Source organism: Mastomys coucha, unplaced genomic scaffold (genome assembly GCF_008632895.1).
Source record: "Mastomys coucha isolate ucsf_1 unplaced genomic scaffold, UCSF_Mcou_1 pScaffold12, whole genome shotgun sequence".
NCBI lineage: Eukaryota > Metazoa > Chordata > Mammalia > Rodentia > Muridae > Mastomys > Mastomys coucha.
Window position 1 is genome coordinate 76,171,660 of NW_022196894.1, and position 16,431 is coordinate 76,188,090.

Sequence of the window (16,431 nt, forward strand, 5' to 3'; positions counted from 1 at the left end):
TTGTACAATCTATATACACTGTCAGCTTGTTTGTTTGTGAGTGTCTTGCTGTGTACAACATAAGGGTCATCAAATCTTGCTTCTCCTATCTCAGCCTCTCTATTAGTAGTATTGTTTATTTCATATTTTTACACTATGCTATGGTTTTCAGAACAGCCTATATATTTCAAATGTATTTATATACCCAAAAGAAACATAGACGATTAACTAGGGAGGTGGCTTGTAAGAAAGAGAACAACAAAGTGAGACTGAATGCTTTGTTTGACATTTGTAACTCTTGTATCAAGTTTCAAGAAGAGGACTTTATAAGTTACTCTTTTTCTGAGATGAATGCTTTTCCAAATTATCACAGCTAATGAACCAAATTCTTACCCTCACCTAATGTCTGTGCCACCCTCCAAGCAGAACCATTGTTCATTGAAACAGTTGGTGAATGACTTTATGGATCGACCATCTTAATACCTACACCATTTCTTAAATGAATGTAACCTGTTCTCTGTGGGCTGAGAATGAAGTCACTCACTCAATTCAAATAGGTTTGACCATAGCAGGAAGTCTGTATCCAAAAATCGAGCCTACAATTCATTTCTTGGCAGCAGAACTATCAACTCTCAGCTTAGCTACGATGGAGGTAAAATCCTTTGGTGTGTGAGGGTCATTGAAATACAGCCTTATTACAATGAAACCCAATTGTCAAAAAATTGTTCTTATTTTGTACTTTTACCACAGTAAGAGACAATATTTTAAACTCTACTAAATACAAAACAAACAAAAAGACTTTATATATTCATGTTCATTTAAGAAAATACTAGTAGTGATGTATTATTTTTAAGTATACAAGTATAATATGTTTGGAGTTATTTAAAATTTATATTGAGAAAAAAGGTTTTTTCACTATTGCTGTAGACGAGCATCTACATAAGACTGTTAAATCGATTGTGGTTTTATATCAAACAACTTTTATAATACTTATTTTTATTGTTATAATATTTTATAAATTTTAAGAAATACAACAAAAAAGATATTGTACGTACTGAAGGGAGGTATATAGGAGGAGCGGTGGTACAAAATGGGAACAAGAATGTGATTCAGTTCTATTTAATTAAAATATGTTTTTAAATGTTAACAAATTCAGATAAATTGAAATCATGTAACTTTTCTAATCATAATGCAATAAAAGTTTAAAAATAAAATAAGAAAAAGAGATTATAATAGTGTTTTCGGAAAAATCAAGGGAAAATATTTTGCATATTTATTTGATCAAGAGAAATATTGTGCAAAACAAAAGGGAGAAAATATTAGCTGCAGGAAAGCATGGGTATTTATGATAGAGCAAATCTCTTCCCTGTCCCCATCCTAGAATGACCAGTGCTGGTGAGTCACTGATCTTGCAATCTGGACTTTCCTATTATTTTAAAAATCCTTTATTCTTAAGATACTGGGTAGAAATGTCATTAAATGTGGACATATATGTTAGCTAGGAAGTGAAGAATGACATTTTTTCCTCCTGTTTAATGACTTTTCCGAGGCAAAGCATGCTGGTGAACACATGTAATGCCAGGCCTTAGAACATGAAAGCAGGTGTATTTGAAATTCAAGGCCACCCTACGTTAAATGAAAGCCTGTATACAAACCTCCCCCCACCTCCAAACACAACAAGACAGCAAGTTTTAGTTTTTTGTTCTGGTTACTCAACTTACTCTGTTACTCAATGTTTTACAAGAGTTAATTGAGATTCCTAGAGTTTAGTTAAAATTTATTAGAAATCTGTCTAGTTATGATGAATTTTCTAGTTCTGACTACAATTAGATATGTTAAAATTCCAATACTCTCAGCGTATTTTATTTTATTTATTAAAAACAAATCTGAAACAGCTTATATGCTTCCTGCCCTTGGATCAGGGCCAAAAGGTCATGGGCCTCCAGGATTGTCATGGCCGCTGTAGGCATAAGGCTTGTTTGTACAATAATGTACATATTTTTAGATTCCTCCTTTAAGGAGGGTCCTTTCAGTTAATGTTAATGACCCCATGATAATCAGAGACAGCAAGAGTCGTGGGTTAGGGGGTGTGGTTAAAGTTTCAGTAAAATGGAAAATGCTGAGATCTTCGGGACAACCCTTAAAGCTATGGCAAAGAACTCTAAAAACATGAGTTCAAAAAATATATGCAGAAGAATGGGTATTGAAATTCTTAGGCAAATGGATGGGTAGAATATATCATCCTGAGTGAGGTAACCATTCACAAAAGAACACACATAGTATGCTCTCACTGATAAGTGGATATTAGTCCAAAAGCTCAGAATATCCAAGATACAATTCACAGACCACATGAAGTTCAAGAAGGAAGAACAAAGTGTGGATGCTTCAGTCCTTCTTAGAAGGGGAACAAAATACTCAAGGGAGGAAATAAGGAGACAAAGTGTGAAGCAGAAACTGAAGGAAAGGCCATCCAGAGACTGCCCCACCTGGGGATCTATTCTATATGCAGTCAACAAACTCAAATACTATAGTTGATGCAAAGAAGTGCTTCCTAACACGAGCTTGATATAGCTGCTTCATGAGAGGCTCTGCCAGAGCCTGACAAATACAGAGGTGGATTCTCATAGCCAACTCTTGGACTGAGCACAGGGTTTCCAATGGAGGAGTTAGAGAAAGGACTGAAGGAACTGAAGGGTTTGCAATCCCATAGGAAGAACAATATTAACCATCCAGACCCCCCAGAGCTCCCAGGAATTAAACCATCAACCGAAAAGTACACATGGAGGGACCCATGGCTCCAGCCACATATGTAGCAGAGGATGGCCTTGTCAGGCATCAATGGGAGGAGAGGCCCTTAGTCCTGTGAAGGCTCGATGCCCCAGTATAGGGGAATGCCAGGACAGGGAAGCAGGTTTGGTGAGCTGGGGGAAGGGAAGGGGATGGGATAAGGAGTTTCTGGAGGGGAAACTTGAAAAGGGGATAAGATTTGAAATGTAAGTAAATACAATATCCAATAATATATATATATAATTATTCAGCTATGTAAAATGTAAGGATGTAATATGAATTAGATGAGGGGTTTCATGAATCTTAATGTCCAAAAACACCTAGATAATTGTCTGTGCTTAACAAAGGGAGACAGATTTCTGAATTAATTTGCAATGTTAAAAAATAAATATGTGCTTGCTGTCTCCTAAGAGTCAAGAGGCTGGGTCATGGGATGTGGATTCACAAAAGGGAATCTGGATTGATATGTAAAATAAAAGTCTAGGCTTATGAACTGTAAGAGATGAGGTATTCAGACAATTTTTTTAGAATAGTAAGAGAACACTGCTTGGAGAAATGTCTCATGCAGAACATAGAGAGAGAGCTATCTGGAAATAAAGCACCCAAGAGAAAGAAGAACAAAGAGAAAGCAATTTGGAAAACTCTTGAGCAGGATATAGGGTGCCAGCTTGGACCCATGATTTGACTTCATGGTGTTTGTTCTAGCTGCTCTCAAACTTGCCATGCCTCAGGACCTGGACCTAGCTGAGATTGGTCCTTTACACCTGTGTCTTTGCATATATGTGTATTCATGTGAATGTTTATAGTATAGATTTGTATGCATTTGTACATAAGTGTATTTGTCTGTATGCACGTGAGAGTGTTTATGTCTTTATGAGTGTACGATTGTGTTAGTGGGTATCTAGAAATGTGTGCAACTTAAGTGTCTACGTTATATATTTATGAATGTGATTGTGTGCTTTTGTTTAAATTATAAGTGTACTTACCTGTGAAGTTCATATGCATATGAATATGTGTGTATATGAGTGTATATTTATGTTTGCAAATGTACCATTGTGCTTCAGTTTGTATGTGTGCATATGTAAGCATGAATGTATGTATGTGAGTGTATGTATAGTGTATGAATGTGCATATTTGTTTGTGTTCATTTGAGTGTAGTTCTACATGTGTTTCTATGTGCCTGAATACATGTGTGCATGTAGTGTGTGTGAATATGTGTAGTTCTGTGTATTCATAGGTATGTATGTGTGTGTATATGTATAGCTAGTATGTGTGCCTTTGTGTGTCTATCAGTGGTTGAGTATGTGCATACATCTGTGTTTCTATGAATACATGGTACGTGCATGTGACCCTGTTTGTGATTTTTTGCATATATGTGTATCTGTGTGCATGTGCACATGTGAATGCATATGATTTGGTGTTTATTTTTCATACATAAATGTGTTTTATATGTGTGCATTGTCAATATTTATGTATGTATTGCATGTATGAATATGTATGCATGTATGTATAGGTTTACATGTAGTTGATTTATGCACAAGTGTGTTTTCATGTGCACATTACAATTTTTTCCATTTTTTATTTAAAAACAGAAAATTTCTAAATCAAACACTACTATTAACATAGATAATATTTTAAGTTTAAAGTTTTATATAAATGAAACTTAAAAGTGTACTATGTGAGAAACATGAATAGATAACACTTTAATAATCCTATAACCAGAAGTAAAATTATGTCAGTTGTAACTGTTAAGCCTAATAAGGCAGGTGGATAACTTAGCATTTAATCTGCAACAGAAATAAATCTTGGGAAAGTCATTTCTTCAATGTGCTTAAGATGCCCATTTAAAAAAGATATTCAAAGTATAATTTCTTGTTAAATAACTGATCAAGATTCCTTTAATCTTTGGATGAAAGTTGCTTCAGTGACTGGCTCTGTTTTAATGACTGTTAGCAATTTGGAAACTATTTTATGGCATTGTAGATAGTACAGCACAACTCATTTTAATGAAGGTGTTCCTGCAGTATGAGTGTAGCACATGATTCCTAGGAGAAGTGCCATAGACTCATGATATGTGAATCTAGAAATTTCGGTCAGGCTGTGCTAATATGTAATCACCACCCACATACCCAATGAAAATAATATGTAATCACAGCCCACATACCCAGTAACTAGCCTGGAAGTGTCTTTCTGTTAGCAGTATTAAATTCTCATATTTTAATAGTCCTATTTCTGTTCTTTCAAATTTTTGAATTTTGATTCATTTCATATTATGCCATAGGGACTTTCATTATCACAATGTGTTTTCTGTAGCGTTCTCCAAATTAGTTTTTAAAGAAGGAGTCTGTTCTTGAGGGACTCTATTGGTAACCTCTGCTTAAGCCCAACACTTATAAGGTATGTGTCCATTTGGAGGTGTGTCCAGGAGGAGACGAAGGGGAAAGTTAACTTTCACTAACAGTAAGAGAGTTTGAATTAAACACATGAGGAAGAAAATAAGATAAGAGATGAAGACATACTTTCAATTACTAATAGGCTTGTGATTGATAGTCTTTTATGACTATTTATTCTAACTATCTATTATAGGAAATAGATAAACTTGAGAAATAATAAATCACATTGAATTTATGTGAAGTAAATTTCAATATTCTCAATTATCTATTATCTTAGTAAAATATAATAAATCTTTTCATATTATATAGAACATGTTAAGAAGTTTCTATTAGTATCCAAAATTAAATCTGCTCTGAGAATTAAAAGTTTAATGTATACAAATTAATATTTTTAATACATTATTATAACTATAACATAAAGAGTTTTATGCATTGGTTTAAATGTTTATTCATGAAAATCAAATTTTATTTGCTCTTTAAAAATGTAACCAATGATTCCAGTAAGTGGGTGAGTTTTAAGAAGATAGACTGATGAAAACAATACAGAATAGGAAAATGGTCCTTGATGAGAGATTCTATGAATGAAATTAGTATCTGTGTATACTAGGGGTTAACTATTAAATTAAACAAATACCATAGATCACTGATCTGCAGGAAGAAGCTCAGACTACATGAATGCAGGTTGACTTTCACATGGTTGTTTACTAAATGGAAACTTACTGTGTGTTAAGAAATGAAAAGTGGCTTAAATCAGGATACAATAGTAAAAGATCTTAAAAGTAGTGAATATTAAAATAGCTAAAGCTACTTTTTTCTTAATTAGTCAAGAATTCCTGAAATCAACCAGGGCCAGCAGTGGAGAAAGTGTCTTTTTACACTTACTATACTTCATCACAGAGTTTCAGGATTGTTTTTCAAATCAGTATGATATTTGTACAATAGAATATTAGCTTTTATAAATTTCTCTCAGTAGAGTCTCCATATTGAAATTAATTGAGTCACCATTACAAAGGCCATCCTGGAGTTGATGAAGCACAGACTAAAATCACATAATAGAAGGATCCCTGGAGTTGTGAATGTCTGAAAAATTATACCCAACAATAATTTCAGGAGTGGAGTGGGCATAGAGCTTTATTATTCCTTCCCTTGTCTGAGTTTTTCTTATTTAACTGCTGTGTAAAGAGTGAAATGTTTTAGTAAGTCAACCATGATTTCCTTTTATTTTTCCTTAAACAAATCAGTGATTTGGAATCTGAATAGCTCTTTAAAAATAGGACTTCCATTGACCCAACAGCAAAGGGCATTAGAAAGAAATTGTTCAGAATGCATTGGGTGGTAATTAACATTTTATGCTTTGTTAAACATTGCCTCAAACTGAACCACTTGGAAAGTAGAACAAATATACTCTGGGCAAATTTTAAATTTATGTCTTAAAATCTGATGGGTTGTTCTAATAGCTTTCCCCATGTTAAAATGTGTGTGGATGTCAGACTTTTGTATATTGAAATACTGTGGTATTTTGTTGTTGTTTTTATTACTGACTAGAATAGATATGATGATATTATACATAATACAGATTTTAGCATGGGCAACCATGTTGTGATCATTTATTTTACATATGATACTATATAATGTGTTATCTCATCACTTATACTTATACTTATGTTACTTATATTTTAAGTAATGTAACTTGGCTAATGTCTTAAGCATGCAGCAACTGAGACATTTCTATGAAAATGTAGAAGGGATTGGACTATTTACTGATTAATAAGGGGCACACTGACAGAAGAAATTTGTCCTCTTAAACCATCAAAGAACATTTAGCCTATAGGAAATACTCATCAAAACAGTAGTGATTCTAAGACTTTTGAACGTAAAATTTTGTATAAGATGTCATATACTATAACTATAGAGGACCCACACAGAATAAAAATAAGACTACTATCTTCCAGTGCCACCAAGCCCAAATTCTTGCATCCATATTTGTATTACTTTGAAGTTTGGTTCCAAAGAAAATGCTTATTTCAAAAACTATTTTAGACATCAAAAGAATGTGAGGCCCCCAACACACATATAGTACAGGACTTCCAGGACTATATTCATTCAGAGATGATGCACCTAACCCTCAAGAGATTGGAGGTCCCAGGGAGTTTAGAGGTCAGGAGAGGTGGGGAGTGGGAGCCTCCACGTGGAGATGGGGGTGGGGTGGGAAGGAGGTGTTGGATGTGAAGCAGTCAGAGGGTGGATTGGGGATGGGATGCTGGAAATGGAATATGCAGTGTAAAAATAAATTAATTTAACAAAAAATATATAAAGAAACCTTAACTAACACAACATGTTATACTCTCTAGAGTATAAGTATAAAGCATTTAATAACTATTTTCCAAACTACAGTCTTAATACACTACAAAAATTGGGCTTCTCGCTGTGATTTTCCTGTCCCATAATGCACATACATAGATACTTAGTTTTCTGGTAAACAGAAAAAGAATTGAAGATACTGAACTGGTTTACTAAGTGTACAAATTACAATGAGAAGCAGGAAGCATAATTGTATCACCACCAGTGGAAATGACAGAATGCTGGTGTTCTTGACTATAAAATAAGTCTGAAACAATTAACTAGCAAAGAAGGGTAAAATAATAAAATTTCACCATAATAGGGTAAAATACAGAAAGTCAGATAGACATTATTAACATCAGAAGTAATACTTCTAAAGATACACTTAGATTTCAGTTATTACAATTACTAATGAAATATAAGAAATAATCTTACCTTGGAACACATGAAACTGACACTTCTATTCTCACTGTCAGTGTGACACACATCCTTTTTGTCCATTAGCTCTTCTATGCTATCTCATGATTCTAAACCAGATCTCCCCTCTCCTCTTTTCTTGTAGCATTTCGTGTCATCTAAACTATTGCATACTAACCTGTTTGCTTGCTGTTGGCAATCTTCCTCATTGGAAGACAAGTTTTATTAGTATTTGGACTTTAATTGTCTGTCTTCTCTAGCACCTAAAAGCATGCCTGACAAAGTAGAGACTCAATAAATAACTCTTAAATCAGGAAATGGATATAACATCACGAAGATATCTTATGTATATGCATTTCAGAAAGTAATATAAGTAAATTTGTGTATGGTGAATTTGGTGAATTCAGGCATTATAATAAAGTTGTTTACTTTTAAAAAGAATATGACAAAAGCATCAGGAGATGTATATAATAGTACTGTGGATTTTTAATTTCATGTGATATTAGGAAGTTACTTACTAGGAAGCTCTGGTGGAGGGGTGGGAACCAAGGTTGGTTCTGGATAAGGACTCTCACTACAAACTCCATTTGTTAGGCTTATATCATCCAGGGCTATTGTACTGCAACCTCGGTTTCTGAAAGCATTGAATACAACCTGAAATTCAGAGAGGGATATAATATTAATCCACTCTAATAATTTCTGACTTTTTCTTATGGTTCAATAGCACTGGGGAATCAGTATCACATGCACACATGATGCATAATAAAACAATCCACATTGAAATATTGATAAACCATCCGTTATACATTCTTTTGAGGCACTCCACTTTCCTATCACATATAAATCTTGGCAAAATATCCATACATGTCTTTCTTTTGAGTTAGATTATAGCTTTATGATTTATCACTCTTTCTTCTGATTTTATCATGCTTTAGTTAACTTAGTAAAACCTATACAAGATTTGGAAGCAAAGATAAACCTCCTACCAATGATGACAAAAATCCTGATATCTGTTTTTCTTCATAATATATACCAGTCCTGAAGAGAATGTGACTAGATCATTTAATTAGAAAAAAATACACAAGAAGAAATGACTAGAGTAGTATAAGCATTCAGGATCATTTAGTACTGGCTATAGTTCACTCATGGTACTAAGCTGTGCACAAACAGACTTACTCACAGCTCCTGGGGCCACAGGCACACCAGCAGGTTCTCAGAGATGTAGCTGTTTTCAACTATATTGCCCTGAACCTATTTTGAGTAGAATAAGAATGTAATTTACATAATACTTGTTGCCTGGTGCTTGCTGTACTAGGCACATGATATACATAAATTATTTGTTTTTTTTTAAATATTACATATTCCTCAGTTCATTCATTTGCTCATTAATTTTACAGTTCTTTTACCAGACACTATTCTAAATAAGTGTGAATCTTTCCCTTTCCCATAAGAGAAAACTCAAGATTCAAAGACATTAACAGTAAATTGTCCACAACTTCCCAATATAATGGCACAACCAAAAAGTGAATTAATATTCTCATATAGAGAATAATACCTTGTAGAACCCACTATATGCCTGAAATTCCCAGTAGTGCTAAAACTCATGATGACCCCCGATAAGATTTATACTATTTTACCTATGAAGAGGTATTATTTCTAACTTTGGCACAATGTGGATTGACAACAGTAACATAATGTATTCGAACAGATCTTTTGTGAAAAAATTTTCTCCACCTTGCAAAGAAACTCCTTAAAACTCAGGGTATTCTAAAAGAAGGCAAAACATTCAGGGAAGTTCTTTTAAATTCAGGAATCAGGTCACCCAATAGATTGAAGGATTCCTTAGAACTGGTGAGGTTCACTAGGTCTGCCCTTTCCAAGGTTTTATAAGTAGGACAAGCTGTTGAAAGGCATCCTCAGACAGGTAGAGCTACCTGCAGAGGATTGGACCAGCTGAGCTGCCTGGAAAAGGCACTTTCCAACTTGTGAAGAGTTAGTTTCAAGTTTCCAGCTTTTGTGAATGATTATGTATACTTTGGTGATGCAGCTGTCTTTGAGGTATTTCTGCTCCTCTATGTAACCCTTCACCCATATTCTCATTGGTTCACCAAGTTAGACCTTGCTATTAACTTTACTTTGGTCTGTCATTGCTTCCCCAGCTTGAGTGATTAGATTTTAATTTGTATATCCCCAAGATTACTGACTTAGTGTTATACAATATAATTATAACAATATGTTATGAAAAATTTTGTGTTATGAGATTTTTTTTTTCTGAGAAAGGAAAAAAAATGTAGCCCTTCTTGTACTGGAACTGACTATGTGGACTAGGTTGGCCTCAAACTCAAAGAGATCAACCTACCTCTACCTCCTGAGTGTTGACATTAAAGATGTGTGCACACTCACTACCTGGATGGGGATTATTTTTAAAGTTACACATTTTTTACATTCAATTTACATACACTGCTTTAGAACTGCATTTAACTATACCACGGGAACTAAATCATGAATGAACAATCATTACTATGCATGTGAGATTTGGCAATGCCTTTCTGCTTGGTGAGCTAAGTTCAAAGATATTTGATCCTTAGAAGCTTAGGAAAGACCCTCAGTGTCCAGGATCACCTGAAGAAATATTAATTTACTCATTAATTTCCTCATTCCATTCATATTTTTTCAGTTTGACATTTTACTTTATTTATTTGAATTATCAGAGAACAAACAAAATCAAAGAAGTTCAGAAAGAAGACTAGAATAAAATAATAAAGGAAAGTATGATGAAAAATACAAACTAGGGTCACTGATTATGGCTCCCATAATGTATGACAGTAGTTTTAAACTTGTGGATCACAAGCCCTTTGGGGGTAAAATGACCTTTTCACAAGGATCACATATTTGATATCCTGCATATTAGATAGGTACATAAATATTCATAGCAGTAATAAAATGACAGTTCTGAAGTAGCAAAAGAATAAGTTTATGGTTGAGGTTACCACAACATAAGGAACAGAATAGCTGCATTAAGAAAGTTGAGAACTGCTCTATGTCATAGGGGAGAATCTATGTTTCTGGCGATAACATTGTCTGTTCAAACATACATCCCCTGAAAGGGATACTGACTTGTTTCAAATTACTCAATTAAAATCTTGTTAATTTAGTCAAACTAATAGGGCTACAATATCCTATATTTTAATTGCGCCAACCCTCAGGAAATGAAGACATTAAGTTCTTATCTGGAAAAATTATTTCAACTTAATGCAGAATAAATGATCAGAGACTTCCCAATGATACGGCTCATAGAATTTCCTTCTAAAGGAAATCTACAGAGATTAAATCAGAGTAGGGTCAGTTTGGTGGATATTTATGGGCATGGATTTTCTACCAGGAAAAGGTAATTATCTAGAGTGAGTAGAGTTGAACTAGGTGGAGTTTGTGAACTATTCAAAGTCCCCATAAGGCAGCATAGTAGAAAGCTTCGTGGAAGGAGATGAGTTGCCTCCATTCCTATGGATTTCATGGACCACTATAAGTGGAATGTTAATATGGAAAATTATTCCATAGAAGAGAAAATTAAACAGAAATGTCCTAAAAGAACAAATAAAGTAGATTAGAAAATGAAGAAAGTTACTAACTTTTCTCCACAAAATACTTTAACTTATCATTGTAAAGTATACTCACACTTTTACACAAATACAAGAAATACAAACAGAAATTACAAGGTATTTTTGCCAACCTTAAATTCTCCTGTTTCATTTAATGTGACTTGACCATAATTCCAGTTCCTCCCATAGTTTCCTTTCCTTTCAAAAACTATCTTGTCTGTGGTTTCAGCACTGCTGATATGAATGTTTAACTTGTAGACATTTTCACAACACATGTAGTACCTGGTTTGGGTATAAGCAAAGATATTTAGATTCCCAATATTTGGAATACATTTATCTAGTTCTTTTTACATCTTTTCTGGTACTTAAAAAACCCTTGTTTTCTTTGGGTGTTTCTCGGGCAGAGAGTTTGTGTCCTACTAACACTTTGCTCTTCTATCAATTAAAAAAAAATTATGCGTTAACTAAAACTTTAGCCAAAATCTTAGTGAAATCTGAGCCTGCTCCCCTAACAAAAGCCTTGCTACCTACCCATTTAAGTTTTTTCTACCAAAAGCTAAGGGACTGACTGGAAACATACCAGAAATGAAGGCAGACAGGCTCTGAAGTGAGGTCTAAAGAGAGGCTTGAAAGGCCCACTCTTTCGCTTCTCCATCCTTGTTCAGTTGGTGTAGAAATGTAAAATCCTGTAAAAATGAACAAGAACTTTTACTTGTTTAAAGGACAGAAACATATAAAAATGAAACATTAGGACATTCATTTTTTTGTACTCTGTATGAGATACTAAGCTTGTGTCCGAATGGTTGATTCTGACATAATAAATTGTTTATGAAAATCACTCAATTCTGGACTTCCATCATTAATTTTAATTTTCTATGCATCTTGATGAATTCACAGTTTTACAGGTAATCAGCCCATGGCTGACTTTATTTAGATATTCTGATTGGTTGAATCATGGCATACACAATTACTTAACAACATTTGATGAAAGGGCTAAGCAGTGAAGGAACAATAATTTTATATCCCATTGACTACACTTCATATCTTTACATAAGAAGGAACCTGATTTTATAAGGGTTTCATATTTCCATGTTTCTTTGAATGATAACTAATCAGATCACAGAAGAGCAAGTAGCATGTGAATCTACATAAAATCTTTTGAAATAGCCTAAGACACTGTGTAAGTGATTTCTGGTCTAGAATTCATTATTTCAGCCAGTGATTTGAGCCATCCCAAGTGTATGAAGTATGATTAGGGAGAATATCTTGACCATTCTCTTTGGGGAATTTACTTCCTTCTTAGTTTGCCACTCATATATTAAAACAGAAGCAGGAATCATGCAGCAAACCATGATAAAAGCAAATGAAACGTTGGACTAACAGAATGTGATTGCCATGCATTATTTTATGAAGTGCTCAAATGTGTTTGCTTATGATCAGTGTCTTCTCTCCCATGCCTTTCAACAGAAAAGTATAGGCAATGTTGTATATAAAATGTGAACTAATTCATTTGTAAGATGCAGAGTAAGAATAAGACAAGAGAAATAGAAGTCGAGCTGCTTATAAACACATATTTAGACTAATGAGACAGAAGTTATTCAGAATAAATGAGGGTTCTATCAAGGTGAAATTGTGGTCAAATAACTTACAGATGTAATCTATACACATACATTGGATTCATATTACAAAATGTAAGATGAAGTAAATTTATTTAACTGGTCATGCTAGTTCCATCTTGTTCACATTTCTATGTATGTCATGATATTTTATGGATACTTTACTCAAATCTTTGCTCACTCATTCAAATTTATGTAAAGGATAAGCTTGAGATCAGCAGAAGTCCCTGCATGTGATGGCTAGCTGTCCATATCCAGGTTCATCTAAGATTCATCTTGGTTTTGCATGTTTAAGGCATGCTAAGACAGACATTCTTATTTTACTAGTTAGACTACTAGATCTAACTACTCAGAAGTATTTCTAGTTAGCTGGTAGTTGTATAATCGAAGCACACATCATGTTTCTCTTTCTGTTCAGTCATGTTCACACTGCAGTCTACTAGGTATAATTCAAAATACATTAAGTCTATTACTCCTGCTTCTAGTGATAATAGGGTTAGAACTGATCATACAGTCAATACATTACTTCATGTCTTCATAAAACAAGATTAATTATGGAAATCATAGTACCCTTTATATTTTACACAAATAAATTAATGTCATTGTGCAGCTACAGATATTGTTATATATAAAATAATATACTATTACTAAATTATTACCTAAGTTAGATAAATTATTCAGCTAACAAAAGATAAAATAAATTCCTTATGAAATTATAGAAGTACATAATTTATATTAAATTTAGGCCACTCCCCCAATTATTCTTTAACATTATCTATGACATTTTGATATTGATCACACAAACAGGATGCAATAGATATACTCAAAGGGATTACATTTCACTTTAACTTGATTAGGTTTTTTTTTTTCCTTGCCTAAGAGATTTTTCTAATCTAAAAGATTAATGTCTTATCTACAACAGGTTGCTACCTTTTGTCTCTGGAATAAGAAAGATTTTAGAAATTTCTAGGATGCTCGTTGTCTTTCTTAAGTCTCCCAACAGTTGAACATATTTTTTCTGCCTTCTGAAATTTGCATATACTATAACGTAACTTTTGTGCGTTCATGACATGAACTCTAAACTAGCTGTACATCCAGCTGTTTACACTCAGAGGAAGACATCAGACAGACAATATTTAACTGTAGTATATCATCAGATGGAGAAAGAAATCCCATCACTTTGGATGATGACACTAAGTCATGACACACTTTGTGCTGGTTAAGCTTTTTGAGCTTGACAGAAATAGTTACCAAAGAAGAGAGAACCTTAGTTGGGCAATTGCCACCATCAGATTGGCTTATGAGCATATTTTTTACTGCTAATTGATCTAGAAAGGTCCAGCCTTTGTAGGTGGTGCAGTCTCTAGGCACTGCGTCTGGGCTGTAGAAAACAAGCAGCTGAGTGAGCCAGAGGAAGCAGACTTGTAAGCTAAGCTTCGCTTCCCTGTGCACTCTGCCTCAGTTCTTGCCTCTGGGTTCCTTCCGAGAGTTCTTGCCTTGGCTTCCATCAATGATGGACTGTCAGCTGTACAGCAAATAAGACCCTTTCTTTGTGAAGTTGTTTTAATCAATGTTTTGTCAAAGCAACATACAAGTTAATTAGAACAGTTGTAGCTCCTTCCTCTAAGTTGTTCTATAAATCAGGAATTCTGCATCAGAAAAATTACTATATCAATGCTTAATGATGCTTCCTGAGATGTAACCTGATCAGTTCTTTATGCAAGGTCTTCTATCTAAACAAATACAGATTCATTCTGTTGAAGCCTCTTTAATATGGCAGCCATAACTTTTAGCCCTAATCATAAGTTCTCTATTAAATGCAAATCAATTCTTTAAGTTCTGATGCTCTTTGTACTTCAAAGTACACACAAATTTGAGGACATTTTAGATCCTCTACAATCTTTTGGCCATAGTCTCCTCTTTCAACTATTCTGACTTAAAATACTGTACTTAAAATAATGGACTTTTATTTGTAGAAAATTTAACTATGTTCCTTAAAAAAGCCTGCTTGATACAAGTGACCATAGTATTTGAATTCTCAAAAATATATTTTCTGATGATACTTTGTATGGTGGGCTGTTCATTCTCTTTTTCCTAAGTGAAATAGGCCATTTTTATTATATTATATTCTTCATAGATATTTGTGCATATGTGCACGATTGTGTAAGTGTTTGTGCAGGCTCACCTGTTTGTACACAAATGCATATGATTATGCAGGCCAAGGGATGATCTTAGTGTCAAACTTTTGGAGATCTTCCATTATTTTTGATACAGGGGCTTTCACTGGCCCAGGATTCATGGTTTGGCTATTCTTGCTGCCCAGGCAGCCCAAGGAATCCTGTTTCTCTCCTCTGTCATCATTCTATGGGACTGCAATTGCATACTGCCTGGTAAGGCTTTTTACCAAGGTGCTGGGGAATCTAGTTCAGGATGTTATTTTTGCCTGGTGAACAGTTTCTTGATGAAGGTACCTCTGTCAGTCTGCACTACATTCTTGCTAAGCTTGATGAACATGGGGACATGAGAAGTATCTTGTTGACTTTTGTATTTTCTATTTGGTATTTGTAAATGCTGTTGAATCTACCCTTGTTCCACCAATTTGACTTGCTTTCACATTTATTAGAGTCCTATAATGAAGGAATGACTCACTAGATATTTTATGTAACCACATGAGGTTGCCTTGGTTAAAAATTTTTCTTTTAAGAAAAATTTTAATTTTCTTGAAATCATTTCAGATCCCTTGAAAGCAACCTTAAAGTCAGAAAGTTGAATAAAGATTGCTAGTTCAAGCACACAGTGAATTTTTTTTGGGAGCCATTACATTTTTTTCTTACAACTTCCTTCTGTCCCTTTTTCTGTTTGTCTCTCCAGGAACTGAATTCAAACTCTCTCCTGTCAACACCCCAATTAAGGCTTTAAATTCTGGGCATGCACTGATGCTGGTGCTTACAGCAGAGCCTGAGACAGTGGTTCTGGCTTCTTAGAAAATTGTCGGTCTCTTTCAAAAAGAATATAGTCTGACTTGAGTGGTTTCTGGGGCCTTAGTGTGTGCATGAGATAACTGAATCTACTAGACAAATATTACTAAGAGTTTTAATATAAAGACTGGCCTAAATTCAGCCTTTTAAAGTACTATAAGTTTCCAAATTTTTCTAAAATTTAATACAACAATAAAGACAAGAGAAATGAGAAGAATATTACTTTGAAAGGACATAAAATATACTAAAAGGTATATTTATTTGCTAAGGTGAAATATTTAAAAGAAATATATATGTATATATGAAATATATATATATATAT

The 16,431-nt window shown here is 34.1% G+C and overlaps 1 protein-coding gene across 1 annotated transcript in view; it reads right to left on the bottom strand.

Annotated features, from left to right (window-relative positions):
- The window catches only part of Tmprss15 (transmembrane serine protease 15), a 117,962-nt gene that overhangs the window by 47,356 nt on the left and 54,175 nt on the right, over nucleotides 1-16,431 (bottom strand). Inside the window, exons 12-14 of the mRNA XM_031360392.1 lie at nucleotides 12,096-12,201; nucleotides 11,647-11,797; nucleotides 8,435-8,570 (exon numbers count right to left, since the gene is read on the bottom strand). Of these exons, the coding sequence (XP_031216252.1) occupies nucleotides 8,435-8,570; nucleotides 11,647-11,797; nucleotides 12,096-12,201 (393 nt within the window). The remainder of the gene's footprint in view (nucleotides 1-8,434; nucleotides 8,571-11,646; nucleotides 11,798-12,095; nucleotides 12,202-16,431) is intronic.